General features: G+C 40.6%; 1 protein-coding gene across 3 annotated transcripts in view; it reads right to left on the bottom strand.

The window, feature by feature from the left end:
• Positions 1–3,052: 3,052 nt before the first annotated feature.
• LOC126996934 (phospholipase D2-like) overlaps positions 3,053–16,016 on the bottom strand; it is an 87,103-nt gene continuing 74,139 nt past the window's right edge. For all 3 annotated transcript variants that reach the window (XM_050857879.1, XM_050857877.1, XM_050857878.1), the window contains 20 exons: positions 15,581–15,704; positions 14,937–15,037; positions 14,335–14,523; positions 13,092–13,171; positions 12,714–12,786; positions 12,446–12,583; positions 12,118–12,256; positions 11,812–11,951; positions 11,160–11,633; positions 10,417–10,704; positions 9,450–9,533; positions 8,784–8,968; positions 8,296–8,423; positions 6,833–6,934; positions 6,320–6,528; positions 5,988–6,113; positions 5,400–5,640; positions 4,724–4,933; positions 4,269–4,391; positions 3,053–3,962 (listed from right to left, as the gene is read on the bottom strand). In XM_050857879.1, the coding sequence (XP_050713836.1) occupies positions 3,861–3,962; positions 4,269–4,391; positions 4,724–4,933; positions 5,400–5,640; positions 5,988–6,113; positions 6,320–6,528; positions 6,833–6,934; positions 8,296–8,423; positions 8,784–8,968; positions 9,450–9,533; positions 10,417–10,704; positions 11,160–11,633; positions 11,812–11,951; positions 12,118–12,256; positions 12,446–12,583; positions 12,714–12,786; positions 13,092–13,171; positions 14,335–14,523; positions 14,937–15,037; positions 15,581–15,704 (3,256 nt within the window). In that variant the 3' untranslated portion in view covers positions 3,053–3,860. The remainder of the gene's footprint in view (positions 3,963–4,268; positions 4,392–4,723; positions 4,934–5,399; positions 5,641–5,987; positions 6,114–6,319; positions 6,529–6,832; positions 6,935–8,295; positions 8,424–8,783; positions 8,969–9,449; positions 9,534–10,416; positions 10,705–11,159; positions 11,634–11,811; positions 11,952–12,117; positions 12,257–12,445; positions 12,584–12,713; positions 12,787–13,091; positions 13,172–14,334; positions 14,524–14,936; positions 15,038–15,580; positions 15,705–16,016) is intronic.

Genomic DNA, 16,016 nt, shown 5'->3' with positions numbered 1-16,016 from the left:
CTGCCCATTGCTTATATTATTATGTCACACTGTTCAGTTTCCTTGCTCTCCCCTGTCTGTCTGACAATACTGCATTATGTAAATATCATGAACAAAACTCCATCCCATATTTCAGTAATTCTAAGAATGAACTTTGTGGTCCTGAGTTTGGTCATTTTTTGTGGACCCTTCTAGATTTGAGGCAAAAAAGACACTTTGCTATAATACTTGAATTAGTGAGTGGCAAAGTTACCAGTTTACTTGTGATATTTCCCTGGTGACTGCAAGTGTTTCATCAGTTTAAGAAACTGGTCTTTGACCCCCCGCCCTCCATACTCTCCCTGGTATAATGAAAGTGACTGCTAACAACCCATGTAAAAACAATTATTTACAAGTTTACATTTAATGCTGTAGTGTTGTCTTCCCATATAAATAAATAATACTGGACAATCGATCACAACAGTGTGTATGTACACAAGAAAAGCCATCCTTCCTTTTCCTAGGCATACTAGTACTAAAAATACAAAACAATCTCTTCATTATGAAAACTACATAAAAATCAATGTAAACATATATTGATTATATATGATTGATTGCATGTGTAAAACAACACACAGCCACAATGGCTCACAGCCATTTATTACATGGTGGAGCAACACAGGACCTGCCACCACAAGGCACTGCACCCACCACCCACCACCACCTTCACAACCCCCTTGTCCATACCAATCTTTATTGTGCCACAAGAGAATAAAATAGAAGTTCATATGGAAGAGATTATGGTAAACAAAGAAGAGATCCATAAATTACTGGGAGAACTAGAAGAGGGAAAAGCAGTAGGACCGGATGGAGTTTCTGGGTATATTTTAAAAAAATGTAGAGATGAATTAATTGTTCCAATATACGACATCATTAGATGTTCAGTAGCAACAGGTACGGTGCCCAATGAGTGGAGAAGGGCTGAAGTGGTCCCCATATATAAAAGTGGAAGGAAAGATGAACCTTCAAACTACAGACCCATATCCCTGACAAGTGTTTTGTGCAAAATATGTGAGAAAATAATAAAGAAGCAGTGGACTAAATTTCTAGAAGAGCATAAATTAATTACCAGCAAAAAATATGTATTTAAAAAGGGCCGAACCTGTGTTACAAACTTACTCAGTTTTTACTCAAGAGTGACAGACAGAACTCAGGAAAGGGATGGATGGGTTGATTGTATTTATCTAGATTTGAAAAAGGCCTTTGACAAAGTTCCACATACAAGACTATTATGGAAACTGGAAAATAAAGGAGGATTGAAAGGAAATATGAAAAATGGATGGCAAGCTCCCTAATGGGAAGGAGATGAGAACTGTGGTCAAGGACATAAAATCAGAATGGAGAAATGTAGAAAGTGGAGTACCACAGGGTTCAGTATTAGCACCGATAATCTTCCTGGTATATGTAAATGACATGGCTGAAGGAGTTAATAGCTACATAAACCTGTTTGCTGATGACGCTAAATTACAAAAACATATAAGAAACAAAGAAGATTGTGAAATATTGCAAGAAGACCTATACAAAATTTGGAAATGGAGTATGGATTGGGAGATGGAATTTAATGTGAAAAAATGTCATGTTATGGAAATGGGTAAAAGTGAAACAAGACCAATCTGGATATACAAAATGGGAAATGGTGAAACATTAAAAAAAGTGCATGAAGAGAGAGACCTGGGAGTAGTGATGAGGGATGATAATCAACCAGAGAGTCATATAAATCGGATCTTTAGAGACACATATAACTTGGTGAGAAATATTGGAGTAGCATTTAGCTACATGGACAAGGACATGATGAGAAGGCTAATCACTACCATGATTAGACCAAAATTAGAATATGCAGAGGTAGTGTGGTCCCCCCATAAGAAGAAGCATATAAAGAAACTAGAAAGAATACAGAGGATGGCATCAAAAATGGTCCCAGAGTTGGAGGGATTAATATACGAGGAAAGATTAAAGGAAATGAACTTAACAACACTGGAACAGAGAAAGGGGAGACCTAATCCAAATTTATAAATTATTAAACAAAATAGATGAAGTAGATAATGAAGAACTGCTACTAACAGAAGGAAACATAAGCAGAAATACAAGAGGACACAGTAAAAAATTGAGAAAGGGGAGATGCCTGAGAGACACAAAGAAGTATAGCTTCCCGCAAAGAAATGTAGAGGTTTGGAACAGTCTGAGCGAGGATATAGTATCAGCGAGGAGTGTGCAAAGCTTTAAAGATAAGTTGGATAAATGCAGACACGGAGACGGGACCACACGAGCATAATGCCCAGGCCCTGTAAAACTACAACTAGGTAAAACTAGGTAAACTAGGTAAATACACACACACACACACACACACATAAAAAAAAAAGACAAATTAAAAGAGGAACAAATCTTACATTAAAAAAAATTGAGGCTTGAGGGTTCTCTCAAGACAAGGCACAGCCCTGCCTAACTCCTGTGGTCAGAAGAAAGATACTGGATCTTTCCCCCCCCCCCCACCCACTCATACTTCCCAGTACTCTGTCCCAGGGCACAGGCCATTCAGCGCTCCAACAATCGTTGCAGGAATCCCACAGAGTCCCAGGATATCACAGGGTGTCTCACAATGTGCTGAATTAAACACCTTCTACAGATTGGCATACACTGCAAACCTACAATTCTCAACCTACTGAATTTTGCAAAATTCAGGAGAGGACATTTGGTGTTCCAGGTATACCAGAGTAATGGGGACCAACATAACTCTAAGCCAACTCTCTTGTGGTAGTGGTAGCATCAATGAGTGGCTCCAAAAAGGGCCACTGCTCTAGTATGGAGCTGAGTTTGGCACGTAACACCTTCTTCTCTTTATTTTCAAACATTTTAGTAAGAGTGCATGCTGCAATAAGGGACATGAAGCCCGAGGTGTTCTTCAGACTCACTCGCATTAAACGCTCATCAGCCAAAGTGACCTCATCAACAAATGGCTGCCGTTGGGTAGAGATGATGAAAGAAAATGGTGAAAATTTAAACTATGAAGGAAATGAAATTTAAAAAAACAAGTAAATGTAATTTTCAACGGAAAAATGTCATGTAATAAATTCTGGCACAACAGGAAAAAAGGAGACTAGTGCTTAGAGGAAGAAACTGAACTGTGGAATGAATAACCTGATGACATGAAATACATGTAAATTGAAGGACAGGCATGATAAAATTATTTCAAATGGTCAATTACAAACTTGATCAATCACTCAGTACCATAAAAAATATCAAGATTATACACACACACATATACACACATACATATATACATACACACAAGCACACACACACTCACTGCACCAGACATGTCCCATCTATGTCTCTCTAGTGGTGAAACATTACACTGCAGACTAGCACCTGTTAATTATTTCCCTCAGAGGTGATCAACTTCTCCATATTATCCCTTTGTGCACACCTTAGCATAGGTTTCCAGCTTCACATCACAACAGCTGAAACTTTCCACAGAGGAGTTTGAGCAGTGCAATTTTAATGTGTGCAAACTGGAATACACAATTGGGTACTATGGAACCAGAAATCCTTGAGGCTTGAGGGTTATGAAAACTCAAAAGGTATGGTCAACAAAGAGTCCCTGGAAAATGTCAAGTTAACATAGGTGAAATAAATGGCTCTGGACTTTAAAATACAATCACAACCAACAAAATATGTATCTGGAAAGCTACTATACCTAGCTGCCTTGACTTTGGGAAGCTACAGCCTATTAAAGTCATCTAAAGAATATATTACAAAAGAGTCATCTGTAGAATATTTTACAAGCCTCCAGCCAGGAGCCTAGGAACACACCTACTGCTACCTTCTACAACTATGTCTGCCTCTCACGTCCATGTTTCCATGGGCAAGAGGTACTCCTTGCTGCCCACGCCCGGCTTGATCATCTCATCTTTCAGGAAGTCAAGTGGAAACTGCACCAAGTGGCCCTTGGGAGAGAGAGAATTCAGGTGTACTGAGACATACAACTTGAAGAACATGATTCTATATTGTCAACGTTTCTAATACTCTCAAATAAACTTATTAGGTGAAAAGATGGTGAAAAAATGTGGCATATTCAGATTACCTAGGTTAGACTTGCACAAGTAAGAACCCTTTAAAACTGAACTCGAAATTACTCCTAGTTGTAATAGGGCTATTGTTATTGGTCAAAGCTAGTCATTCATGCCCTAGAACTGTGTAAATGTCCCCCATGCACACAAAACATTGATTATTTAACAGCAACAACTTCTTACCTGCACTTCCTTCAGTTTGGCCTTCGCCGCAGATGGGTTCACATCCGCCAGGGTTGGGGCAGAGCGCAAGCGGTCCAGATCTTCAAAGGTGGTGGCACTGTTGCAAGGGTAGCACGAGAACACCTGACAAAGGAACAAGAGGATAGACAATCAGTTAATATCCACCCCCCACAAAAAAAAAAAAAAGTGGTATATTAATCATCAAGGGCCTTAACATCATTTTATTCTTAGACTCTTCATTCAATATCAAGGCTTCACTAACACCTTTATCAAATATTTCCAGGCTTGACCATTCTCATCCCATTCCCAAACCTTTTTTTCATCTCAGCATCACATTATATACCTCATCCAATCCCACCTCCATGACCTCAGAAAAGAACTATAATTTTCCATACCCTCATAAATACATTACCAGATCTTACAACCCAAAAATACACCATCCCACAATGTCTCACCTCCTCATAGATTAAGGTGTTTTTATTAGCAATGTAGCTCCATACGTTGATGAAGAATGCATCGCTCACAGGGTCCGACACATCAAAGGTAGGCTTTTCCAGATCTGCCTCTCCCAGGTGCTCACTAAACAGGTAGCGCCTCATGCTGCCAGCGAACACACCTGACTCATAGGCCTTCCCGTTCATCACACCAGTCTCAAATTCCTGGTCCTGTGAGGGGTGGGAGAAGTGTGGTATTTAGTGCATGGTGGGGCTGCAAAGACATAAAGTTATATAAAAGACATCTGATTGGATAAAAAGTGAATGTACAGATGCCCCTCCTAAATATTAGCCACCATATGAATGATGGAATAGAGAATGATTGAAAACGAGTGGGGATGACTCTTCTATCTTTAAATGGCATATAGTTTGGTCAGTTTCGATAAATGCTTCATGTTCTGGAGGGCCCCCGAGCCTCACCTTCTGTTTATTGGGTGACAATAGTGTGCATTGAAATGATGAAAGAAAATAAAACAGAAACAACAAACCCCAGGTGAGTGAAATTAAAATATACCAGAAAACAAAGAAAAAAATAAAAACATATCAAACCAGATGGGATACAATGCACCTAAAAATGGGTCAACATAAACAAATGCAATGCGGCCCCTTAGCGAGACAAGAAACTCCTCCCCCTCACCTCAATAACCAGGCAGACTTCAGAGTCCCGCAGGCCATTGAGGCTGCGATCGTTGATGTTTGCTGAGCCGGCGATGACAAAGCGATCATCTACAATCATTAGCTTGGAGTGGATATAGATGAGCTCAGAGACGGGCCTCTCCCCAAGACTCTCATGTGTTCGCAGGGAGGAGAAGGTGACGTAGCGCTCCCACTCAGTGATCCCGTGATCCTTGAGGCACTGGATCACACTGAATTTGCCCCTGGTGGATTAGAAAGACATACTGAAATAAATAGAAGTTGAACATAAAACACATAGGAAACAGAAAAAAATGTATGGTTCTGAAAGAATGAAGACAAGATATGCACACACACATGAGGACACAGTAAAAAATTGAGGAAAGGAAGATGCTTGAGAGACAAAGAAATATAGCTTCCCACAAAGAAACATAGAGGTTTGGAACAAAGTGAGGATGTAGAATCGGCAAAGAGTGTGCATAACTTCAAAGAAAAGCTGGACAAATACAGATATGGAGACGGGACCACACGAGCGTAAGCCCAGGCCCTGTAAAACTACAACTAGGTAAATACACACACACACACCACTTACTTGCAGATGCTGACATAGTTCCAGTAGACAATGTACTGCATGGCGATCCCACTTGCCTTGCCTATCATGCCCTCAAACGCTGGCAATAGCGGCAGGAGGATGTACACCTTGAACGGCTGATTCTTCCTGACACAGTGGAGGAAGGAGAAAAGAGCATGAGAATGTTTGATATATATGGAGTGGATTTTTATAGTACATGATTCTGGGTGATTTGGTTTAATATGCTCTGTCTCAGCTTCATTCACTTTCATTACATCAAGTTAAGCTAATGCAAGTTACAACCCTGACACTCCCACACCCACACCCACACATATGCATCTCTACCCACCCACCTGTGAGCCTCTAAAATCCGCTGCACAATCTCGAATCCCAGGTAGTTCATGACCTCCTTATACTCGTCAACATTACTCCGCGTGATGAAAAACTGGTTCTCAATGTAGATGAAGTGCTTGGCCCGGCGAATCAGATCCACGTAGGCTGAAAAGATGCTGGCCTCCGTCTCGTCCAACCCAGCACTCCACTTAGACACACTTCGAACCACCTGAATGAGAGACAAGGATTGTGGTAGTGTGCAAGGGATGAGATGGTGTGAGGTGTGAGGGCAGTGTACCTATCAGCAAAATTTTCTTCCTAGTCATCAGTGCACAATAAGCAAAGGCATTTGGTGTGGTGGTAGTGCATGAATTTCTCTTTGATTCTTTATTTTCTTTACTTTTTGCAGTTTTAAGATACGATGTGGTCTCTGGCACTGATTTAAATAAATAATGAAAAAAAGAAACACAAGATCAACTCTAGTTCTCTATACTACATTTGCACACTTGCTATATTTACTCTCTCTGTCTCACCTGGCATTTGACCCGGTGTCGAGGGTGAAGGTTGGAGGAGATGAAGCTGTCCTTCTCGTAGGTGCGCGGCAGCAGGTATGGGTAGCTGTGGTTGGGTTTGGCCTGGGGGAGGGAAGGGGAAAGAAGTAATCCTGGTGATGCTTCTGCTGGGTGTTAGTGGTTCTCTACTGTCACACTTAAGAGGTACCAAATGTTGCTAATAATTATCAATTACACCCAAGAATCACACCCAAGGATGCAAGACATAACCTATAGAGAAACACCCATTGCACGATGGACACAGCCATAAAGTTATAACAGGACCACCCACACTTTCCATTTCACTGTCAGCCAACAACTGGCCAGCTGCTCCCTTTTATCACTTGCTCCAAGTATCATCTACAGCATAAAGATGTATACACAAAGAAATGCACGTGCGCACCCACACACACACGCAAAAACACATGCATGCACACATGAACAAATGCACACACATTCAAACACCATTAATTTTTATTATAACACACACACAGACACACGTACCTCAGACATTTAGGACACCCTCTAATTTTGGGCTTCTTTTAAGGGTCACTTCATATACTAGCAAATATGATACTCTTCTGATAACTTAGCAAAGGAGCAATAACATCACCTTCACTGTGACAACGATGCTTTCCTATACAGCAAGAAAAGAGCAAAATGCACAGCTGACTGTAGGAACATATGCTGATGTACAAAAGGTTGACATGCACTATTGATAATAAAGTGGGCATTTCAAATTTGACTTACTTTTATGGGAACAAAGCTTAAATAATCAAGTCAGGACACTTAGTCAAGAACATCTACACATCTACTCACAGTAATCATTCTGCCTCCTGGTGTGCTGGGCAGCAATAAAAGCAAGAAAGAGGATAACAAGATTTCCACTTTGGATAAACACAAAAAATAACTCTGCTGGTCCTAGCCCAAAAGCACACAAACTAGTGACTAAAAAAACTTCCCACACTGACAAGGCCTGTACACAGGGAGAATCACGGTCTTATAAAACACAACTCATTAAATGTTAATCCTATGTGACACAGTACAGGAATCTATCTCTCTGTATGTTATGACATCTGCTTCTAGACACACATAGAAGGGGTGCCACATCAATGGTGTCTATTTGACTAATCATGCACTTCATGATTGCATGCTTAAGTTTTCTAACTTTTCTGTCTTTCATATATTCCAATGATCCAACTTCTGAATAATAGGAAAGGATTTCTTGTCCCTTGAGTAAGAGTCATATATATGAAATGACGAAGATCTAAATCTTTGTCCTTCTGCACAGGTATCAACAACGGCATATACCATGGGCCAAGCCAATGTGCAGTAAGACTTTATGACATAGCCTGTTGCTGATCTGTACTACTGTACATCACACATGAAAAATATTTAATCGATTAACTGTACCAAAATATAGATGGTTAGCACCAAGTCCTTACCTTCTCAGTCTTGACAGCATTCCAGCGCTGGATGAAGTGTCTGGCCACATCTCGTGCGGCCGGACCCTCAACAAACAGCCCAATGTCATGCCAGGGCATCCGTGGTGTTTGGTGTCTGTCCACGATGTCTGTGTGGTAGTAACGGTGAGGGATTAGGTTGAGGGCCTCACATAATATTATCAAAGGCAACATGAAGGATAGAATAAAAGATCAACCACAAACCACTCTTCATCACAGTAACTGGCATCCATAGTTGAATTTTTTACCTATTTATCTAACTTTAGTGCATAACAACAATAATGGTGCTAAATTTTATTACTATGAAATATATTTACTTTCATAGCTGAATATTTTAAGGGAAAAGAGCCCCTTGACCCCAATAATACAGTATGGTGACTGCAAATATTCTGAGGATCTGGTCCCTGCTACACTTCAGCAGTAAAACTATCACCAAAACCAACAACACTCCCAACAACCACGACCATAACCTTTGAATGGCTCATCCAGGTTATCCAGATCCTTGCTGATCCAGTTAACGTAGTCCTTCCCGACCCAGAGGTGCGTGGAAGTCGTGTCCTCCATGGTGACAAGGTTGTGCGCCTGTGCCAGGGAGGAGCAGCTGCCTATCTGGTCCCTCACACGCTGCAGCCGACGCCCATGCATGCGAGAGAAACTGTATGAGGGGTAAAGGAAGGAACGGTGAGAGGATACAAACAAAAAAGAAAAGAAGGGAAAAAATAAACAAAAATAGACTTCCCTACATCCGAACATTCATGCTGAAACTTTCAATGATGTAAACAAATTACCCTGAAGTCAAAACTTTGGGCGTAAGGTTTAGTGTGCAGTCCAGCAATGTAGTGCAGGTGCCAATATGTAAACAACAGAACAGCAGTCCCTCCATAAACATGTTTTTTATGCATACTTTTAGTTCTACAAGTTTTATCATATATAAAAAAAGCTGAATATTAAATTGTCAGAATAGAAAAATTTAAGATACATACATGCATACTATATTAGGGATTCATTATTCAAATTCAGCATACATATCAATGTATAACAAAATTAATTATTTTTTTGTGAATCACAACTAAGTAGTCAAAAGAAACTCACACACACACACACACACACACACATGAAAGTAACCAAAAACAAACCTATTACGAGCCTTCCTCATGCTCTCCCTCTTCTCTCCATCGTCTGAGGAGGTTGAGGAAATGTCAGAGTCCAAACTGGCTCTCCTGTAATTGGGACAACATGCACAGATGCAATTCAAACACACAGCAAGAAAACCATACTCATCAGTACCTCTCTGCCCCCATGACACAACCTCTACTAATGCTTTGGATTATGCTACATTACTGTCATGGGTTTGAGGCCAGGAATGGGAATTGATACACTAGGAGCGGCATTTAGTGTGAATGTGCGGAGATTCATCAAATGTTATGCTTCCTCCTAGAACTTGTCAACCATGGCTACCCTTTCAGTGGGAGTTCCTGGAGGTAACACACCATTAGACTGATAGATAAACATTGCTAGGACTTTTCAGGAATGAACTTCCCATGATGCAGTGAGGATGATGAGCACAGACAGTTATGTATCCTCCCATCCCTGGATGTGCAATGCTCATTTAGTAGAGTATTATTGGAACAAAAACAATCAACTTCTATTTTTACTTCAGAAAATAATTGAGATCTCTGATATAAAAAAAACACATACACACACAAACAAATGATAAAACATGCTATATAAATGTGTTTAAGTTATGATATACCAGACAATGTGAAATCAATCGTTACAATCTAAATACATTCGACTTTCAAATATGCAGACAATAATTTTCCAGAGATTGCTGGGAGCTGTGGGCAAGGCAATGCAGGGCTGAGCATGTCTGATGACTCAACCACTGCTTTTTTATACCATTACTTAAATACAGACTGCAAGGTAGAGATTTTGAGCCAATATAGTTAAGGTTTTCCCTCCAATCACTCTGGAAATTTGAGTGTCTAAGTTACATTTTTAAGTTAACTGTTAAACAAAACTGCATACTAAAGAGGGTAAAAAAATGTCATGAAGAGAACACAGAGCAGGTGAGGGAAGTGAGTGCAGAGCAATGGTACTCACCGGTGTAACCTTCGTCTCATCTCCCGCCCCTTCTCCTTCATCTCCTCCACCATTTCCATGCCCCTCCTCTTCACTTCCCTGAAACTCTTCCCTCCCGCTCCCTTCCTCTCCTCGTCAGCACTGGAGCTTGTATTGGCACGATCTCTCCCTTCACGGGAGAAAAACCTAGTTTTCTTAACCGGGGACTCAGGAGGTTTTTCATTCTCGTCTTGGGCTGGAAGGTGGCCGGCGCTGCCATTCTGAAGATCTGTGGTGTTGTTGTTGATGTTCCTCAGACGTTTCTTGCCTCTGTGAAAAATGAAGTCTGCATAAGGAAGACAAAATACTTTGAAAGTGCCAAAGTCATAAGGCATGAATCCAGTAAGCTGTCATTTATTGCAAAGCAAGTAAAAGTGATCAACTAATGGGGCAATCCACAACTGCGTAATCATACTGAATATAAGAATCAAAAGCGTAGGGATATTTGAATGGATGAGAGTTTCTTTAATGGAGATCCAACATTACTCTTCACAGTATGCTTTCTTGAATAGAAGTTGACAAAATCTTATCTTATTATAACATAAATCAACAATAAAATCAAGGAAAGTGAAGGATGAAATGAAGGTGAGTGTGGGATGGGTGGTTGTAATTAGTTTTCTCAAGCACTATTTCACTAAAGTAACACACCCCTTAACAATGTGATTCCTCATGGGGCTTATTATGCATCAAATCAATGTTTTATTGTATTAAGATCAGCAACCTACCCCAGGTTGGTGACTGCTCCCTTCCATCCATTGACAATTGTAGATGGCTGTTCAACCTCATCTAATTCATCAAAGGACTCGACTTCAGAAGTGGAATCTTCCGGTGTGGCAAGTGGGCCACTCAGAGCCTCTGAAGTGTTGGCAGGGGTGTTACGAACCTCTGCTGATGATAGTGAGGCACTGGCACTATTCAGCGTGGCTTGGATACTATCCGAGGTGCTGGTGGGGTTCTCAGGATTGCTGGCTTTCCTCTCGGTGCTGGGTGGGAGCCTGGAATTATCTATGGTGTCAATGGAGGGCCGGCGGCTGTTTGGTGATGAGTTGGTGACGGTCTTGACTAGAACTTCATTGGTGCCGCGGAGGAGGTGCTGCAGAGCGCCCCCAGAGCTTTGACTGGTTTGGCCTGGGTTATGGTGAGTGTTGTGGGGCTTGGGGAGAGTGTGCTGCACCCCTGCATGGCCTGTGTCTATTAGTCTGAAAGGAAGGGGAGGATTAGAGTAAGAGAAAAAGTAACATTGAGAGAAATAATTGAGAAGGGGAGAGGAGAAATGCACTTTTCACAAATATTAGGGGACATAAAACGGAAAACAAGACACAACAATGCTACAAAATATTGCAAAATGGATAGGGTAAAATACAGTTGCTCACTAACTTGTGTCTATGGTCGTCCCATCTCCCAAAGGCAAGATCTATGCCCGAGACGAAGGCAAACATCTGGTCTATTACCACCACCTTCTCGTGATGGGCCCAGTACAGCACCCCGCCTGCCATGTGGTCGGGGTGACGCAGGACCTAGGGAAGGAAGACATGTCACACCACCACCTGACTCGTCCTTTGACACTCATAGAGATAATTACTGTATGATAATCGTATAGTTGTTGAAGTGGTTCTCTGCTATCCTTCTCTCCAGTACTAGTTTTACATAAGAACAATGTCAGTTGCCACTCCCCTTACACACCTTAATATTGGGATGAAGTTGGTTGACTGTCTGTTTGGTGAGAAGAGAGCTGATTCCAAGGGCCAACTCCACCTCCTTATAGAGCAGGATGAAGACCCTCACACCACTTTCAGCCTTTCTCCTCAAGACCTCTGCTAGTCTGGAAAAGTCAATAAAACAATGAGTCTGAATTTGTGTATGTATGTATGTGTGTGTGTCCCTGTGTAGCAGATTCTTACCCACCACAAGATCAAGGGCCAATGAGACAGAGATGAGTATTATGGCCATACGTAGCTAAAGAGCTTTACATTTACCTTTAAACATACAAATATTTGCTAGAGAAACTGACCTCCACTTATGTCCTGTGAGGTCTGGTCGCTTGAGATAGATCTGAGGGCTCATCCACCAGTCTGTGATGAAGATTTCCTCCTTTGCGGTTTCCATCAAGTCTGCAGCGTCCCACATGTACCTTGCTCCATCCACGTACCTACAAGACTCAAAGTATTAATACTAAAATGGTTATGAAAGTGTCTAGTATCTGACGACTTCATTTCTTAACTTCTACTGTGACATAATTATTTCATCGTCAACTAACACAATGCAACATGAAGACTCACCAGCGTGCATAGGAGTTTTTGCGCACAGGAGCAAAGGACGAGTATCGGTTGTCCCCGCCAGTGAAGTCTTTGGCTGTGAGTGTGTCGGACAGAGGGAGAGCAAAAGAGAGAGGGAGAGAAACATATAAGAAGAGTTAAAAGACTAGCACTGCAATCACCACCACCCCCACTATTCATCACTGAATCATGTTACTTTACTTTCTGAAGCCAGTTTGGGGGCCTCTGATGACCCCGTGAGAAATATGGTCGAAGCATCAATTTGAAACATGTCCCCCGCCACCACCAAAATATCTAGAGCTTGTCTGAAAAATTACATATAAGCATACTAGTGTTTTTAACTAAGGTGTGAGAATACAATGTTAGGAAGTGTATACAAACCATATTTTTTTTGTGTCTTGTTGATGGTAGTGAGCCACTCCTTCTGACTAGAATCAGAGTCGCATTTTATCATTAAAGATCTGCAAGGAATGGAGATAGCACTATGTTATAATAATAATAATAATAATAATAATAATAATAATAATAATAATAACAATAATACATAAATATCACCAAATAATCAACAGCAACAATAAAGGTACTCTCAGTAACTACACTAGATACCCTCAAATAGTCACATCCTCAGTAATGACACCCTTACTTCTAACCAGTAAAAAAACATTCCATCATGTTTCCCTACTTCCTTCCCTCTATCTTTCACTCCCTTCCTTGATCCCACGTACTAAATCAAATGAACATACATAATCACTCAGTAAAGACACATCCCTTACTTTTAACACTCTCGCGCACGATGACGCATTGCGCGTCATCAAAGGGTAATAGGTCCTGGTGCACGATGATGCGAAACGCGTCATAAAAGATAAAAAAAATGATTAAAAATTCATTTTTCGGTGAAAGTGCGTCAAATTTGGAAGCGTTATTTGTTGGGATAAGTTTCTTAATGGTAACACATGGCAACCTTTCTAAGGAGCGTAGATGAGGAGCTTTGAGCGATTTTTATTTGTTAGCCTACTCTGACGGGAGAGGAAAAAAATACAGTTTTCTCGGTGTAACTCAGGAACTAATAGGTGTATGAGAAATTTGAGGATACCACAAGAATCCTTACTAAATTCCGCTTTGAAACATATATTCGGCTAAAAAAGTTGGCCCACAAAATTACAAGCAAGCGAGTGGGGAAGAGTTGGTACTTCGGATTTATTGTCTACAATACTCTATAGGGAGACTTTAAACAAGTTTATATATATATATATATATATATATATATATATATATATATATATAAATATATATATATATATATATATATATATATATATATATATATATATATATATATATATTTTCCTCTATTTTCATTTGCGCATGTTCTAGTACAAGTCTTTATGAAGCCATTGATACCAAATTTATTGGGGTACGATATATCTGTGAGAGTAAAATATGTCCGGGAATGTAGAGTATTGCGGTGGCAAAAAAGAGCCAGTCGGGGCTGAGAAATGTATGATGAGCAGAACAGAAACTTATTGGAAAATTACGGTGTGCGAGAGGGTTAACCACTACAAACCTCTCCATCTTGTTCCCCTATTTCTTTCCCTTGACCCTTCACTTTCCTTTCATTTGTTACCTCGACAGATTGGAGATGAGAAGGCTGTTGCGTGCACCGATGAGCCTGTAGCTGTGGGAGACCTGAAAGGCTGAGTCCATGAGGATAACAGTGCGTATGAGGCCCGTCTCAGGTACCAGGAAGAAGAGGCAGGTTTCCTTTAGCACCAGCCACTGTTGCTTGTATTTCCCTGTGCATGGGGTGGCCAGCCTGAAGGGGAGGAAAAGATGGTTCACTGTGAGTTTGTGGCATGATCTTGTGGGTGTCATGCTATACTCACTCACTTATTTGCATTAATCTTTATTGTTTTTACTCTCATTTTCTCCTTTTTAGCATTTCTCAGGCATTTGGGAATTACTGAACAGGCAGCTTATAGTATCTACACTCCTCCTTCTCTAACTGCTTTGTCTCTTATAATAATAATAATAAAAAGAAATGGAGGTACTTGCATTCAATTGATATGATGCCGATAACAGGAGGTACTGCATTAAATCATGAATATTAGATCAGTTAGCATCATATCAACATTTTGGCATTAATACTGTTTTTCTTATGCTTTGATAGAGACAGACATAGATAATCAACTACTTGGATCTCTGAAAAAACAAATAAAAAACCCTCACCAGCTGCAGCAGTCACAGGCACCACTCCCTCCTACTCTTTTCTTGACGTAGCCCTCTTTGATTTTGGTCCCAATGCCTCGTATGAAGGAAACCGGGGAAATCTGCAAGGAAAAAAGTACTCATGTGTTATGGAGACGAGGTGAAGAAAAGAAATATGAGTCTACTCTCCTCACATCAAACATACCCTCCAAAATTTATGAAGACAGTGACTCCCATGCCTCAAATGACCACCTCAAATAAATGATAAATGAGAGAGGGAAATGGAGAGGAGAGAGAGAAGGAAAGGAGAAAAAAAGATGAATAAGAAAAAGATGAGAGTATCAAAACACCTCTTCTGAAACTGACCTCTCTTCTGCCCTTTCATTTTTTTTTCTTTTATTGCAAAAGAATATATATAGTGGGATTTTTTGTTGCTTGTCTGTTTTATTGCCCTTCAACTGCCTCCATCGCTGCAAAAATAGTAATGAAAAGAAGAAAAAATGAACCGTTCAGAAAATTTATCAAGGCAGTGACTCCTATATGCCTTAGATGACCATCTCAAGCAAATGATAAACAAGAGGGGGGAATGGAGAGAGAAGAAGAAAAAGATGAATGAAGAAATAAGAGAAATGGTTGGAAATAATGAAGTCGAGATGAATACTTACCTCAAAGAATGCCAGGACGTCCCGTTGGCTGCGGAAAAGGGAGTGATGAAGGAGGTTCTTGAGGTATGTCTCCAGCTCTCCCTGCACACCTTCCTCCATGGTCTGCAGGGCTCGCCGCGGGAACCTGCCGCGCGCACATACACATAAGAACCACAACGAATATGTATACACTGATTACTTACAGTCAATAACAATATGAAGTGTACTCAAGATAAAAAGGTGAAGGGTGCGAGGAGGCTTGATTGAAGTTTATAAATGGATGAAGGGATATATACTAGAGTGTATCAAGACACCTCTCCACCCAAAATTGAACTCTCTTTTGGCTACTCTACTTTTCACTTTTGTGGGGGCGGCAAGTAGCAGGCTTTTTTTTTGTACCCTTTTTGTTGCCCTTGAGCCATATCCTTTGGTGTAAAAAATAAATAAATAAAAAATA

The sequence above is a fragment of the Eriocheir sinensis genome, chromosome 11 (assembly GCF_024679095.1).
Source record: "Eriocheir sinensis breed Jianghai 21 chromosome 11, ASM2467909v1, whole genome shotgun sequence".
Lineage (NCBI taxonomy): Eukaryota > Metazoa > Arthropoda > Malacostraca > Decapoda > Varunidae > Eriocheir > Eriocheir sinensis.
The sequence above is the reverse complement of the archived record's forward strand: the minus strand, read 5'-3'. Positions and strand labels throughout refer to the sequence as shown.